At 40.4% G+C, this 16,070-nt stretch overlaps 2 protein-coding genes across 17 annotated transcripts in view; one reads left to right on the plus strand and one right to left on the minus strand.

The window, feature by feature from the left end:
• The window catches only part of LOC132405391 (uncharacterized), a 160,397-nt gene extending 151,330 nt beyond the window's left edge, over positions 1 to 9,067 (minus strand). For 11 of the 13 annotated variants that reach the window (XR_009515849.1, XR_009515847.1, XR_009515845.1 and 8 more), the window contains exon 1: positions 4,882 to 5,020. The gene's annotated coding sequence lies outside the window, so the exon portion shown is untranslated. Of the gene's footprint in view, positions 1 to 4,881 lie in introns of all 13 variants that reach the window. The other 2 variants (XM_059990158.1, XM_059990157.1) reach the window with 2 other exon arrangements.
• Positions 4,191 to 15,845, plus strand: bod1 (biorientation of chromosomes in cell division 1). 4 transcript variants are annotated; one of them, XM_059990161.1, is made up of 5 exons: positions 4,191 to 5,135; positions 9,074 to 9,198; positions 10,454 to 10,641; positions 14,243 to 14,314; positions 15,773 to 15,845. In XM_059990161.1, exons 1-4 carry the CDS (start codon positions 4,965 to 4,967, stop codon positions 14,272 to 14,274), a joined length of 516 nt encoding a protein of 171 aa, XP_059846144.1. In that variant the 5' UTR covers positions 4,191 to 4,964; the 3' UTR covers positions 14,275 to 14,314; positions 15,773 to 15,845. The 4 variants fall into 4 exon arrangements, 3 of the variants coding, with proteins under 3 accessions (XP_059846144.1, XP_059846145.1, XP_059846146.1); XR_009515852.1 differs by having other exon boundaries at positions 4,192 to 5,135; positions 10,454 to 10,653; XM_059990162.1 differs by lacking the exon at positions 14,243 to 14,314 and having other exon boundaries at positions 4,192 to 5,135; positions 10,454 to 10,653.
• Positions 15,846 to 16,070: the final 225 nt, after the last annotated feature.

The following is a 16,070-nucleotide window of genomic DNA, read 5'->3' on the forward strand; positions in this document are numbered from 1 at the left end:
ACGTGGGCCACTGGAGCGGTGAGACAATTCCACCACCTACAACACCACTGTCCTGCCTCAGAAATGGCCTGTAAATCCCTGCTGTGCCTGCAATACCCACATCACAAAAAGACAAGTGAGGAACAGTTCCAACAAGTCTAATTTTAGGAGCTCCTACAAGTGACTAAGAGATCTTAAAGCAAAAATGCACCATATTAACACACAGCCCCTTGGGGATATCATAGAGCACTTGAATGATTCTGTTCAACAGAATCCTATTAGTATGCCTGGCAGCATATTTTGTTCCTGCCAAGATCTACCTCTTCTAGACATCCACTTGGTAATGGATGAAGTAATAAAACTGTTAGAATATGCAGTAAATAATTGACTTTTTAATCTTGCAGTTAATGGTTGTTTGAACATTACTATACACAATGTCAACTATTCAATAGATATGCTGTACAAAAATTTCACGGAAACAAGCCATTAGTCGCTCTTGGTTGTGTTTTTATCTCTGTTGCACTTTTCAGTACTTACTGGCATATCTACTATCATAAATTCAATATTTATTTCACATCTCATGCAAAAGGCTACTGATATTTTATTGTCTAGTTTCTCTCTTAGCATTCCCAATAACAGTTGTTATTTATTGCCCTGACCACAAAGTGACAAAGACGGTGTAATGTACAATTGCACCTCGTGACATGATCTGCTTCAAACAGATTTGGAACTTCTCAGATCGTATTACTGCTCTGTGAGAAGTCAGCTGATGTTAGCTGCAACATTCATGGATACAGTCAATTGCCCTCAGAAGCTTGACTAAAATTAGTATAAAGTTCACTAAGACTTGCTCACTGGAACTTCCTCAACTCACTGCAACTAAAATTAGACATGTCTGCATGTGAGGGTGAAAGTAAAATTAAAATTGGCTGCAGGGATTCAAATATTTATACTTCAGCATTAAATCAGTTGTAGACAGAGAAAAGGATCAAATGTATGGCATTCCTGCCTTTTCACTGTTGGCTCTTGGTTTGAAACTACTATAGGTTAATAAACTGAAGGCACCTACTTATGCCTGCCACATTACCTCCTGGAATCAGCGATTAATCCCCAAAACTCTGCTGTGAACAATCCACAAGAGAAATTACTGCGACCTTTGTGCTACTAATATTTTCTTTGAGTGCTATTACTCATTATAAAAATACTGCAGACGGGCACAAGTAACTATTTGACCATGTGAGGCAAGTGGGGGCTGAATGTTTTGTATGTTCAATTTTAAATTTAAATTTATTGTTGGCACAGGCATAAATACATAGGATATAAATAACATGAAAATTAGCTTTTGCAGCCGCAACATCATTACAAGGGCAAACATAAGTTAACATAAACTTAACTGAACATGAATTATACATAATTTACACATGTAAGTCCAACTAATATTGACATGACAAATAGATCCTGTATCCAAATCCACATTCTGATGAAGAGTTTTTGAACTGAAATGTTAACTGTTTCGTGTGTGTAGCTGCTAACCAACTTTCTAAATATTTTCATCTGGATGTTGTGTTTATTCTGCCTTTTAATGGTCAAATCCAATGCTCAAGAGTGTCCAAAACTTCTTTCTATCTGTTCAATAACACAGCTACAGGGAGAGCAAGAAAGGAAATAACAAGTAATCATGTACAGGGCACTGATCAGTTCTGAAGATGGAGGAAGAGTAATGTTCTACATTTACTCCTGTCTGACCCCTAGCTAAATCATTCTGACCACATACGGAATTAAAAATTTACTTGTGATTGGAATGTATGTGTATTTATTTGGTTAATTCACAGGTTGCATCAGTGGTAAAGAAGGCAAATGCAATGTTGACATTTATGTCAAGGGAAATATCAAAACAAGGAGATAATGCTGAAGCTTTACAAGACACTAGTCAGGCTGCACTTAGGGTACCAACAACAGTTTTGGGCCCCATATCTCAGAAAGGATGGATTGTCATTGGAGAGAGTCCAAGAGGATGACTCCAGGAATGAAGGGGTTAAGATATGAGGAGCCTCTGGCAACTTTCGGCCTGTACTCTTTGGAATTTAGAAGAATGCGTGGGGATCTCATTGAAATCTACCGAATATCGAAAGGATTAGATAAGGTGGATGTGGAAAGGATGTTTCCTCTGGTGAGGATATCCAAAACTAGGGGGCACAGTCTCAGGGGCAACCTTTTAGAATAAAAGTAGGGAGGAATTTTTTAAGACCAAGAGTGGTGAATCTATGGAATGCTCTGCCACAAACTGCGATGGAGGCCAACTCTGTAGGTATTTTTAAGCAGAGATTCCTGATTGGTCGGGGCATCAGGGGATATGGTGAGAGGGCAGGTGTATGGGGTTGAGTGGGATCACGTGATGAAATAGCAGAGTAGACTCAATGGGCTGAATGGCCTAATTCTGCTCCTATGTCTTATGACCGCTGTCATAGGCTGGATCAAAGTTGGTGATAAATCAGCATATAAGAGGGAAATCGAAAATCTGGCTGAGTGGTGCCATAACAAAAACCTCTGGTTCAACATCAGCAAGACCAAGGAGCTGATTATTGACTTAAGGAGGTGGAAACCAGAGGTCTATAAGCCAGTCCTTGAGGGAGGATCAAAGGTGGAGAGGGTCAGCAACTTTAAATTCCTCAGTGTCATCATATCAGAGGACCTCTCCCCAGGATCAACACATGAGTACAGTGATGAGCAAAGTACAGCAGTGCCTCTCCTTCCTTAGGAGTTTGCAAAGATTCGGTATAACACCTAAAACTTTGACATTCTTCTATAGGTGTGTAGTAGAGAGTATATTGACTGGCTGCACCAGCACCTGGTATGGAAACACCCAATGCCCTTGAATGGAAAATCCTACAAGAAGTAGTGAATTTGGCCCAGTCCATCACGGGTAAACCCCTCCCCAAAACTGAGAACATCTACACAGAATGTTGTCACAGTAAAGCAGCATCCATCGTCAGGGACCCCCACCACCCAGGTCTTGCTCTCCTCTCATTGCTGCCACCAGAAAGAAGGCACAGGAGCCTTAGAACTCAGACCACCAGGTTCAGGAACAGTTATTACCCCTCAACCATCAGGCTTTTGAACCAAAGGGGAAAACTTCACTCAACTTCACTTGCCACATCATTTTTCATGTTCCCACAACCTATGAACCCACTTTCAAGGTCTCATCATGTCATGTTCTAGATATGAATTATTTATTATTGATTTTTTCTTTTTTTTTAATTTGTACAGTTCGTTGTCTTTTGCACACTGGTTAAACACCCAAATTGGTGTTTACTTTCATTGATTCTATTATGGTTATTATTCTCTTTTGTATTTTTGAATATGCCCACAAGAAAATTAATCTCTGGGTTGTATATGGTGAGATATATATTTCTCTATCTATCTATCTATCTATCTATAGAGGAAGAATAAAATGATTCAGCAGCTCTGCTGCCACCAAGTGGACGATAAATTCACACGTTTTGTTTTCCAGAATTTCAACTTCAACAAGACATAATCATTTTGCACTATTCAATTACTTTGCCGATTGAGCAGCTTTTCAACTTTTCGAAAACGGAAGCAAGACCATCAGACGTTGAAATAAAATTAGGCTATTCAGCCCATCGAGTCTGCTCCGCCATTCCATCATGGCTGATTTATTACCCCTCTGAACCCCATTCTCCTGCCCTCTCCTCATAACCTTTCACGCCCTGATTAATCAAGAACCTATCTACCTCCACTTAAAATACACTCAGTGAATTGCACTCCCCCCCCCCCCCCCCCCCAGCAATGAATTCCACAGATTCACCACCCTCTGGCTAAAGAAATTCCTCCTTCTCTCTGGTCTAACTGGACGCCCTTCTCGTCGGAGGCTGTGCTCTCCAGTCCTAGACTCCCCCACGATAGGAGATATCCTCTCTACATCCATTCTATCTAGGCCTTTCAATGAGATCCCGTCTTATTCTTCTAAACTCCAGTGAATGCAGACCTAGAGCAAGCCTTCATATGATCCTCACACAAAATGTTGGTGGAACACAGCAGGCCAGGCAGCATCTATAGGGAGAAGCGCTGTCGACGTTTTGGACCGAGACCCTTCATCAGGACTAACGGAAAGGAAAGATAGTAAGACGAAGGGTCTTGGCCTGAAACGTCAACAGCACTTCTCCCTATAGATGCTGTCGAGACTGCTGTGTTCCACCAGCATTTTGTGTGCGTTGTTTGAATTTCCAGCATCTGCGATTTCCTCGTGTTTAATCAATATGATCCGCATATGTTAACCCTTTCATTCCTGGAGCCATTCTCGTGAATCTCCTCTGGAGGTGACCGTGTAGTTTTCTCCCACAGTCCAAAGGCGTACCGGTTAGTAGGTTGATTGGTCATTGTCAATTGTCCTGTGATTAGGCTTGGATAGAATCGGAGATCGTTGGGGTCGCACAGTTTAAAGGCCAGCTCTGCACAGTATTTCTAAATAAATAAATTATGAAGGACCCTATCCAGGCTGCTCATGGACTGTTTGTCCCACTTTCATCAGGATGGAGGCTACGTAGCGATCTTATGTATTTATATTTATTGTGTTTTTAAATTACAGTGTTCTTAGTGTACTTTTTATGTGCTACATCAGATCCGAAGTAACAATTATTTTGCCCTCCTTTACACTTGTGCGCCGGAAATGACATTAAACAATCTTGAATCCACTGACTTTGAGAGAAGTTGAAGGGTTCAAAGCACAAAGTAGTTGGATGGTAGCGAGTGCTCGCTCGGAACCCAAGTGGAGGTGGGGATGGGCACGAATGGTTGCACAGCCACCTGGGAATTGGAGTTTACTGAGCTTGGCGAGCCTCTGCAGCAGTAAAACTACACTTCCCAGAAGGCACCGCACCTTACCGGTGCATGCTCGTTGTTCCCCCTCTCTCTCGGCTGCGGAGCGGAAGTAGTAAACGATCAGCAAGTGAACCGGAGTGGGGTTCATGAACAGTTCACCCTGTCCGCACCCACCGTCCGTTCACGGCCCGCCTGCCATGGCCAAGAACCTGCCGCCTGAAGATCCGAACTTGATAGCCAAGATCGTGGATCACCTGAAGAATCGCGGCCTGTTTGACGAGTTCCGCAGAGACTGCCTGGCTGATGTCGACACCAAGGTGAGCACGGCAGCCCCCGGCCTAGGCCCGCTCCTCCTCGGTCGCCGGCGGCCTGTTGCGGGGGCTCTCGGACCGTCGGAAGTGACGCCATGGCGGGTTGGGTCGTGGAGCGGCGGAGCTCGGGCGGCGCTGAACCTGCAGCCGCGCCAACGTCGGCCGTCGCCTCGCTGCCTTCACGTTAAACCCCTCCCCTCCAGCTGCCGTGCGGAGCCCTCGGCCTCGGGGCGGCGATGAATTCCAGTTCGGCAGTCCCGTACAGCCTTCTCCCTGGCCTCAGTCCATTGTCCTTTGGTCCCCATCCTTCTGTTGTGGTATTTCCAGGCCGTGCGAGTATAAATTAATTTGAGCAGAACATATACGACCATTGCATGATTAAGTTTATTTCTGATCTGATGGTTGCTTCAACTCCTTCAACTGGTAACATTTAACCCATTCGTCCATTCTACCTTAAATATACCATAAGATATAGGAGCAAAGTTATGCTATTTGGCCCATCGAGTTTGCAATGCCATTCAGTCTTGGCTGACGTTTTCAGCCATATTCGCTTTCTTTCTGTAATCCTTAACCCCCATGCCAATCAGGAACCTATAATTCTCTGCCTTAAATGTACCCAGTGACTTTGCCTCGACAACTCTCGGTGCCAGGAAGTTCCACAGATGTTTAAACACTCCATATCCCGCTCTTCAGCCCTTACCCCATCCTCCCGTCACCACAACAGGGACTGTGTTCCCCTTGTCCTCACCTACCACCCCACCAGCCTCCGGATCCAGCATATCTGCAACTTTTGCCACCTTCAACAGGACCCCACCACTAAGCACATCATTCCCTCTCTACCCTCTCCACTTTTCGCAGGGATTGTTCCCTCCGCGACTCCCTTGTCCACAAGTCCCTCCCCACAGATCTCCCACCTGGTACTTACTCCTGCAAGCATAAGTGCTACACCTATCCCTACACCTCCTCTCTTATCACCACTCAGGGACCCAAACAGTCCTTCCAGGTGAGGCAACACTTCACTTGTGAGACTGTTGGGGTCATCTGGTGCTCCCGGTGCGGCCTCCTCTACATCGGCAAGAACCAACACAGATGGGGACGGCTTCATCGAGCACCTCCACTCCGTTCGCCTCAACAGACAGGATCTCCCGGTTGCCACCCACTTCAACTCTGCTTTACATTCCCATTCGGATATGTCCATACATGGCCTCCCCTACTGCCATGATGAGGCCAAACTCAGGTTGGAGGAGCAACACCTCATATACCATCTGGGTAGTCTCCAGCCCCTTGGCATGAACATTAAATTCGCCACCTTCTGGTAGTTCCCTCCCTCTCCCTTTCCCCATCCCACTTTCACTCTGCCTCCTAGCTGTCATATCACCTCTCTCATGATTCTGTCTTCTTTTACTACCCATAGTGCTTTCCTCTTCTTCACCTTTCCTGCCTATCCCCTCCCTGCTTCCCCTCCCCCACCACTTGATCTTTTCTCTGATTGGTTTTTCACCTGGCACCTTTCACCCTCCCCCACCTTCTTTATAGGGCCCCTGCCCCCTCCTCCTTCAGTCCTGACGAAGGGTCTCGGCCCGAAACGTTGACTGCTCGTTTCAACGGATGCTGCCCGACCTGCTGAGTTCATCCAGCTTCTTTGTACATGTTTAAACTCTCGCTGTCCATTGCTTTTGAAGAAGAGAGATGCTTCAGCCATTTCTCCCTGCTTTGTTTCCTCCATCTGTATTCAACTCCATGACTGACATTCTTGGAGAAAGAATATTAGAGATAGCCACCCCAGGGAACTTTCTCCCAATGCCTAGCAGTCAAGAAATTGTGATTGGGACCTAACAAACTGATCTGTAGCATAAGTGATCCAAAATAAAAAAATTAATTATACATGTCTTGTGACTAAAATGATAGCTGTACATATTTCTTTTAAACTTCGCTGTTAAAGGAAAAATAGGATTAGTGCTGTCAGAATGTAATGATTCAATGCAAAGTTCAGCTGACAGTATAAACTGCTTTGCTTTTCTAATTTATCATTCTCCGAGGCACTGAATTGCTTTGCATCTCAGTTTGCTGATAACCATCCAGTTGACATCTGATATGAATTCTATTTGACGGTGAAGTTTTCCCAGCAAATAGTGGAAAATGTTCAGCAAAATGTTAAGGGCCTACATGATATTTTTAACAAATAGAAATCCTTTTTATCGAAACAAATTTTTAAAAACTTGCAGGGTGCTGACTGAATTGTTTAAATAAGATGTAACAGCAGACACAATGTAACAAGCAATAATTGAACTCAGCAATGTGGGTTACTTGTAAATTGTTTGAGTAAATCTGAAATGGCTTATGGGTGAATAAAATACGGTGCAAAATTTATTACCATTGTTTTTAACTTTCATATTTTACAGAAAGATTATTTTAAAATAACCCAAGAGAGATGCTGAATTGTGATTATTAAATCATATATTTAAATTATGCTACACTAATTTTCTGGATTGAATGGAATTTGGAATGAAATACATATTGTTTAACATTAGTAATTTTGCATCTTGTAAGTAGATTGATTTGTTAATTCTCCATTGCAACCACCATAACAAGAAATGTGGTGTTCTCCCTTTCGAATGTTGTATTTATCCTTCTTTGACACTTGGTGTGTGTATTTTAAAAAAACACCATAAAATGATTTTGGAGCCACTGCATAAGTGTGTAAATCTCTCCCTGTATTTATTTACACTGAATGGCTTTTACGTCAAACATTTATAAAAGTTACTTGGTTAGTGAATTCGCAGATAAGATATAAATTATAAGAGTAAAATTTCTGTCTGGCATTCAGTTTTATTTCTAAAGCAGTGTTCAGCTCTGTTGCCCTTGTAGGAAGCTAGCCTGAATTCAAAGTCAGAATTTTTTTCATTTTAAAAAAGATAGCTTGTTTAAAGCAGTGAGCACTTGAGAAGCATATCTGCAGAGAGCAAGATGTACATTGTCTGTTGAGATCTTTTTTTGGGCAGATTTAAACTCTCACAAATAGTGAGCTCTGAGAATTGCTAGATGATTCCTGTGCTTTCCTCAGTTGCGTTCAAGGTACTTTTTTGGATGCATTATTACCAAAGATGGAAAAATCCCTGTCTGTTTTTGATTGGGGCAGCCATGTCACCAGGCAGACCAGTATCCTTGCTGGACGTCAACCCAAGATTTAGAGCTGTCACCATTTACTGAGGATGTCTGAAATTTGACCTAAAGCCATCTGTTTCGATCTGATAAAGTTCACGCAACCAAGCTAGTGATAACATTGTGGGAAAGTGAGTATCCTGCAGAATGTTAGCCCAATATTTTCATCTAAATGGGAGGCACGAATATCACATATTTATAAAAATTCATCCAACAGTTCAAGCACGTTGCCAGATACGAGGAAATCTGCAGATGCTGAAGAGTCTCAGCCCGAAACTTCGACTGTACTTCTTCCTAAAGATGCTGCCTGGCCTGCTGTGTTCCACGTTGCCAGATGTTGAGTTTTATTTCCCAACTCATCTATTTCTATTAGATTAAAATGTAGAATAAGATGATTGTTGAATGCTGTCTGGTTTACGTCTCTATTGGTCTCGGGTGACATGTGATATTTATACAGCACAGAAACAGGCCCGAGTCATTACTTTCCCTCGACCACATCGACTTACTTCAGATTCTACCACTCATCTCTACACACCAGGGGCAATTCACAGTGGCCAATTGACCTATTCGTTAGGTCATCTTTGAGAGGTGAGAGGAAGGCAAGACCCCCTAAAACCCTAAGAAAACTTCGCAAGTTTCAGGGAGAACATGCAAACTATGTGCTGTGTGGGGAGGGGAAGGCTTTGTATTGGTTCTGAGTTTTCTAAGACTTTAGGAAGAAGCATGTTTGTGCATAAATAAATATTTGAACTATTAACATTTTTAAATCCAATTTTATGTAGCCAGCATATCAGAATCTCAGACAACGAGTTGATAATTTTGTCTCCAATCATTTGGCTAATCATGAGTGGAATCCAAGCCTTAACAAAAATCAGCTGCGTAATGAGCTTCGACAAAGGGTCTGTAAGTGAGTACGTTAGTTAAGCTCTATAGAATTGTTAATTTCTTTTTAAGTTCACAGCAAAACATGTTGATTGATCCTGCCATCAAAGGTAATGTAGCAGTGTTTAGTTGTATTGTTATTCAGCGTAACAGGCATGCAGAATATCATCCATGTTTAAATTTCTGTAAGGGCTTAGCAGGAATTTTTAGGTTAATAGAAAAAACGAACGGTTTTAAAGGGTTTACTGAACCTTTACTGAATTCAAAGTTTTACTTTTAATTGTTAGCACACAAATTACTTTGGTACTTTTTAATATTTTTTCTCGTTCAAAATTGATGAATCTTAAACATAGAGCTTGTTTGATGAAGGGTTGCTCATTTGAAACATTAACTGTTGCCACTTAACCTGCTGTGCTTTTCCAACATTTTGTGTTTGGTTTGTATTTCCAGCAATACAGTTTTTGATTTGCTCCAATATCAAGCATCACAGTGGCATTTTTTTCCTTAAATTTCCTCGCTTGCATTTTTTGCTGCTACTTGTGCTGTAATGGTATCTGCACATTTTTGAGCTTGCTAATTACTTCAACAAAGGGGCATTTGTTGAGAGGGTTAAGGAATGGGGAGAGGAGTTAGATATGTAAAAATATATTATAACCTTTGACCAAATTAATCTTTTCACTGAATTGCTGCTTTTTGTACAAATGTACAAAGGTGTCAATTTTGAGTTTTATTATTTTTAAGCTTTGTCTAATCATGGTCTAGTTAAAACTTAAAGATTTATGTAGGCCAAACTGGATTTTGTTTCGAATTGTGCTTTTGAGATTAACTGCAAATTTTCTTTCTTTTAGTTGAAGTAGCATTTCTTTTTTTTAAATCTGGTATTCAAAAGTGGAAAGTGTTGCTTACCATCTTGTGCCCTAATAACCTCTACTGAAAACTCCTTTCTTATAATTTGTGTATTATAATTTTTGTTTTGAATGCAGTTATGTAGATCTCCGATAATAGCCATAAAAAGCACTGAGCTGGGTTTGATAGACTGTTGAATGCTTTTAGTTTCAAATACATCTTTATTACATGCTCAGCTTTTTGCCAAAACTCTGTTCACAGCTACAAGAAGTTTTTGTAACATTGGTTTTGGTTGTGTGTTACAAATGACATGGTGATGTTAGGTATTTTTATTTTTCTGCATGGAATTGTCCTCATTCTTTCATATGAAAATTTGATTCTGAGAAAGTTTGTTTCATAAGTATACAAAAATTAATTACATTTGCATCTCACAGATCAGGAATGTTGGAAGCTGGCGTGGACAGAATTATTTCTCAGGTCGTAGATCCGAAGCTATATCACATATTCAAACCTCAGATAGAGAAGGCAGTTCATGAATTTATGGCGACAGAAATGAATGAAGAAATTGTGCCAAATCCTCCACAGGAGCCTGAAAAACAGGAGCTCTCTGCTCCAGCTTCAGGTACACCTTGAGGTCTTGTATCATGTTTGTTTTCTATTTATAATGCCTCAGTTTTCATCATTAAAACCCATTTAAAGCCTTTCTGCATCTTTATCACATCTCTCACTTTTAGTCCAACTTTGTATCACCAGTAAAATTGGAAGAATTATACTTGGTACCCTAATATAAATATAGATTATGAACATTGGCCCCAACATAGATCCTAATAGCAGCCAACCACTTTTAGCCTCCAAACCTGAAAATCGACTATTTACTTTGGATCTATGTTTTGTCTTTAACTGCATACATAAAACCACAAATCCCACTTATTCTAAATAATAGCCTCATGTGGCACTTTAAAAAAAAAAATTCCAGTTCTCACTTATCCACAACTAGTTCCAGCTTCAAGAAATATAATAGATATGTTTCTGATCAGCTTACCAACAAGAATGCTTAATGGTGCCAGCCCACACCTGCAGTTCCATTGCTGAGGTGTGTAAATGTATCATCAAAGGAGGCAGAGGAGTGCTTGCAGGACTGCTTTGAATTGTGGATTGGACCATATTTGGATCTGAATGAATATACCACAGTTGTTCCCTACTTCATCAAGACTTGTGTGGATGAGCGTGTGCCTTTGAGAGCATACTGGACATACCCAAACAGGAAGCTATAGATGAACCAACGGATTCACAGTCTGCTGAGGAGTAGATCTGTGGTGTTTAAGACTGGTGATCTACACGAAGTTCAGGCATGACCTATGGAAGGCTATCTTAAGGGAAAAAAAAAGCAATTCTGAGTGAAGTTAGAGACAAAATCAGATGCATGTCAGCTATGACAGGGTTTGTAGACCATTACTTCCCATAAGGTGAAGCTTAACATCATGAATGGCTTTGATGCTTCACTCCCCAATGAGCTGAGTGCCTTTTATGCATGCTTTGGAAAGGGAGATTAGAACTATACTGTGTGAATCCCTGCCACATATGGCAACCCTGATGTATGTATCTCACCAGCAAGCGAGTGAAACATCTCAAGGTGTCAGGCCCAGATGGTGTACCTGGCTGGGCACTGAAAACCTGTGCCAACCAACCGGCAAGAGTGATCAAAGGACATTTTCAATCTCTCACTGTAGAAATTGGAGGATCCCACCTGCTTCAAAATAGCATCAGTTGTACTGGTGCGCTGGAAGAGTAGAGTGAGCTGCCTCAACCATCATAGCCCAGTAGCACTGACATCTGCTGTGATGAAGTGCCTTGAGATGTTGATCATGACTAGAATTAACTCCTGCTGGAGCCACTGTGATTTGCCTACCACCATAACAGTTCTACAGTAGATACAGTCTCATTGGATCTCACTCGTCTTTGGATCACCCACCCAACAGCTGTGCATACATTAGGCTGCTGTTTATTGATTACAGGTTAGTGTTCAACACCCTGATCTCCTCAATCCTAATCAACAAATTTCATACCTCCCTCTATAGCTGGCTCCTTGAAATCCTTATCAGGATTCCACAGTATGTGCACGTCAGAAATAACATTTTACTGATAATCAACTCGCATAGCTCAGGGATGCATGAATAACCCGCTGCCCAACTCTCTATATTCGTGTCTGTGGCTGGGCACAGCTCAAATGTCATTTCTAAATTTACTGATGAAACAACTGTTGGCAGAATCCCAGATGGTGACAAGGAGGTGCACAGGAGTGAGATAGATCAGCTAGCTAAGTGATGTCACAGCAAAAGCCTTGCACTCCATGTCATTTAGATGAAGGAATTGATTGTGGGCTTCAGGAATGGTAAATTAGGAGAACACAACAGTTTTCATTGAAGGGTCAGCAGTGGAAATTGTGAGCAGCTTCAAGTTCCTGAGTGTCAGTGTCTCTGAAGATCTATCCTGAGCCCAACATATTGATGAAGTTACAAAGCAGGCTTACCAGTGGCAATATTTCATTAGGGTCTGTTGCATCACCAAAGACTCTAGCAGATTTCTACAGAGTACAATGGAGATCTATCAGACTGTTTCCATCTCCGTCTGATATGGAGGCAGCAATGCACAGGATTGGAAAAGCCACAGAAGGTTGTCAACTGAGCCAGCTCCATCATGGGTACTGGTCCTCCTCTCTTCCCCCCCCCCCCCCCCAAATCAAGGACATCCTCAAAGGGTGATGCCTCAAGAAAGTGGCATCCAACATGAAAGACTTGCACCATCTCGGACATGCCCTCTGCTAGTTGCTACCATCAATGAGGAGGTGCAGGATCTTGCACACTCAATGTTTTAGGAGCAACTTCTTCGCCTCTGCCAAAAGATTTCTGAATGGTCCATGAACATTACCCCTCTACTTTGCTCTCTTTTTACACTATTTATTTATTTGTTTGTTTTTATATTTTAATTTATAGCAATTTTTGTGTAATGCTTTGCACATTTGCTGTAAAACAACAAATTTCATGACATGTCAGTGATAATGAATCTTACTGGTGAGGGCATGAAGGGATACCGGTGGGAAGGCAGGAGATTGCAGCGGAGAGGAAAAATGGATCGGCAATGCTGGAGCAGATTCGATAAGCCAAATGGCCTAATTCTGCTCGTGTGTCTTATGGTCTGACTCTGATTCTGACCTTTGTACAGATATGCCCCACATTAACAGTTTGGAGCCTGTAATTGTTTCATGCTCTTACTGTCTCAGCAACCCACATGAGTTGAGCTTAGCTTTCCTAGTTAATATTCTTCCACTCTGATTTTTGTCCCATGTTCATGGTCATTCCTTTTGTTTCACTTGGGATACTTCTAACATTTATGTATCCTGCTATATTTAATTCTAATCTTGTTGATTTTGCAACCACGTCTCTGTAGTAGCTATTGCGTTATATCCACTCATTTCTCTGTGCCTTTAATTCAGCGCTTTTTTTAATGAATTCTGTGTGTTTTTAGTTTAAAAAAAGGTCTTCAATTTGCACTGACTCTAATTGGAAATGTTCCATTTTTCTTTGGTACTCCATTCCTTCCTGAGTGGTTCTGGTTGTCAGTGGAGTCTGATATCTCCTTGTCTTATACCTCAGCAGAGCCCTAACAGCCATTCAGTTATCCCCACACCCCTACCTCCCACTTATCTACAGCTCTAGTGATCAGTTTCTCTAGGCCATAGATTGCAGCTGCATCTTTTTTATGAGAATAGCGCCAATGTCTGTGAAATGAAAACAAAACAATTAAAAACATTGAGCAGTTCAGCTAGCAATCATGGAAAGAGAAAGAGATGTTTTCAATTTTGATACTCTCTACCTGAATAAATGATACTTGATGTACTGAGTGTTTCCAACATTTTTGTGTTTATGTCAGATGTCCATCATCTGATTTTTTTTTCTTTCTTTCCTGATGCTCGTGAATTACAACCAATTCCACCACAACAAATCTTTGAATCACACATGTAAAGCTTTTTTTTAAATGCCATGACCTGGAAATTAATTGTTGAAATGTGTTATAAGTAGGTTAACTAATTTTGACTAGTATACTAATTTGGTTTATCTTGATTAACGTGAATATAAGAATATATGTCAACTTTTTTAAAAATAGATAAAACTCATATTTTAAATCTAATTGTGTATTTAATATTGATTTTTTTTCTTTTATAGGTAACTTTTCAAAGGCCCTAGCACCAGCATAAAAATGACTCGTTTCTACCTTCAACTGTAGTTGCACAATCAGTTAAGAATAAATTTGACTATGGGACAAAGATGCTTATCTAGGATTAACCAAGATAAATGTTGTTTATAGTTTACACTATCATTGCTACATCATTATATGGAATAGGAAGAATGATGAGAGCTAAGCAATGAAGAAAAAGTATTATTTGATGGATCTTAATTACTGTCACAGAATTTGGAGATGCTCAGATGCTTTTGGCAATGCTTGAAATTTTGAAGAGAAACTAGAGTGAATGAAGAAATAGCTGTAGTATAACTGGACTTTCATTGAAGGAGGACATGTACTGAAGAGATTTTTTTTTTAATTGAGAAATAGGCAACTTTCCCAAAAAGGTAGTTCACTTTTCTCAGAGCATATTGTGCATTTAACCCTTTGAGAGTGGCAACAATTTTTTATGGGTTCAAAGGGTGCTGAAAATATCTATACTGCGGTTTTGTTGTCATCTTTGAAATGCTTCTGCATTTGAGTTTCAATCACCAAAGGATTGATGCAGCTGTTATAATATATTCCCGGTATTTAAATTAGATAATTAAACATTGAAAAGTAGTTAAGTATTCAGCTGCATGACTTGTCCAGCACTGTACTTGGATATTTTTTTTCCTGTTACACATTTTTGTAAAATCCTTGAGGATAGATCGGGCGGTGTTTAATTACTACAGGTGACATACTTTTTCCTCTTTTGGTTCTGTTCAAAACAAGCACATATTGTCATATCATCTGGAAGGTTATAAGAGCAACAATTATTTTGAGCCAATAATTATTCTCAAATATTTTGAGAGAAATACATCACTATATACTGGGTTCTGGTAGCTACAGCTTTCTCCATCCTTCATTCTATACCATAGCAAAAAGGTATTACCTCCCAGTTACCAGTTGAGTTTATGGAAGTACACACTTGCCGTGCCTGGAAATTTATTTTCTTCATAAATTTTTAAATTTACTATTACATAACAGTTTAGATTTTATGCAGCTATTTCTGCCTGTTTTTCATTGAAGTGCATAATACTCCACATTCTAAATACAACAGCACTTTAGGCATGAAAATGAACCTGGTGCTTCATATTCATAAAGTAGTCTTGCAGCATCTGGGCATGCCATCATGTTGTGTAACTATAATTTAAAAACTTGGCACAAGGATGAGGCAATTAGAAAATTTCAAATTTGATTTCTGGTCAGTGGTAACTTGAATCTTTATCAGGATGGACCATGCTAATTGTTTCCAAGATAAATATTAGTATAATTTCTGCTCCTGGCATTCTCAAGTTTACAGTGAAAACAAATTAGAATGAGTTATGCTGCTACATTGTCCAGACAAATTACAGCTGTTTGGTTTCATAGTTGCTAATTTTCCATTTGCCAGTGAATAGTCTAATGTGATTTGGGGAAAAAGGCAAAGTTATAAGCCCTGAGTTGTATGCATCTTGTAACTTAATATTTTATTTTGGTTTGTTTTTCAGGATAGTTTTGAAGACTAATCTTGAAAACCTCCCTAGACATAACAGTTTTCCCCCCACCCCCTCCCCACACCCCTTCCACAGGCAATGAAATGTTTGTTCACACTTTTTGTGGGATTACACTTTCGTACTATCTTGGTTCTCATTGAGAAAACATCCATCTGAAAGAAGCTGTTGTACCTTTTTGCTGCAAGTTTTGCCTTGAATTTCAGAGAAAATGTTTTATTGTTTTTTAATGTAATATATACTCTGAAACGTTCTCTAAAACAGCCGGAAGAGTCAGATTCAATTTGTTTTTGTT

Source organism: Hypanus sabinus, chromosome 15 (genome assembly GCF_030144855.1).
Source record: "Hypanus sabinus isolate sHypSab1 chromosome 15, sHypSab1.hap1, whole genome shotgun sequence".
NCBI classification, from domain to species: domain Eukaryota; kingdom Metazoa; phylum Chordata; class Chondrichthyes; order Myliobatiformes; family Dasyatidae; genus Hypanus; species Hypanus sabinus.

Bases quoted from the DNA above. Each gene is read 5' to 3' on its own strand.
- bod1 (XM_059990161.1), top strand. From the start codon at position 4,965: ATGAACAGTTCACCCTGTCCGCACCCACCGTCCGTTCACGGCCCGCCT. The intron at 9,199-10,453 runs GTGAGTACGTTA...TGCATCTCACAG, and splicing joins CTTCGACAAAGGGTCTGTAA to ATCAGGAATGTTGGAAGCTG. The intron at 10,642-14,242 runs GTACACCTTGAG...TTTCTTTTATAG, and splicing joins GCTCTCTGCTCCAGCTTCAG to GTAACTTTTCAAAGGCCCTA.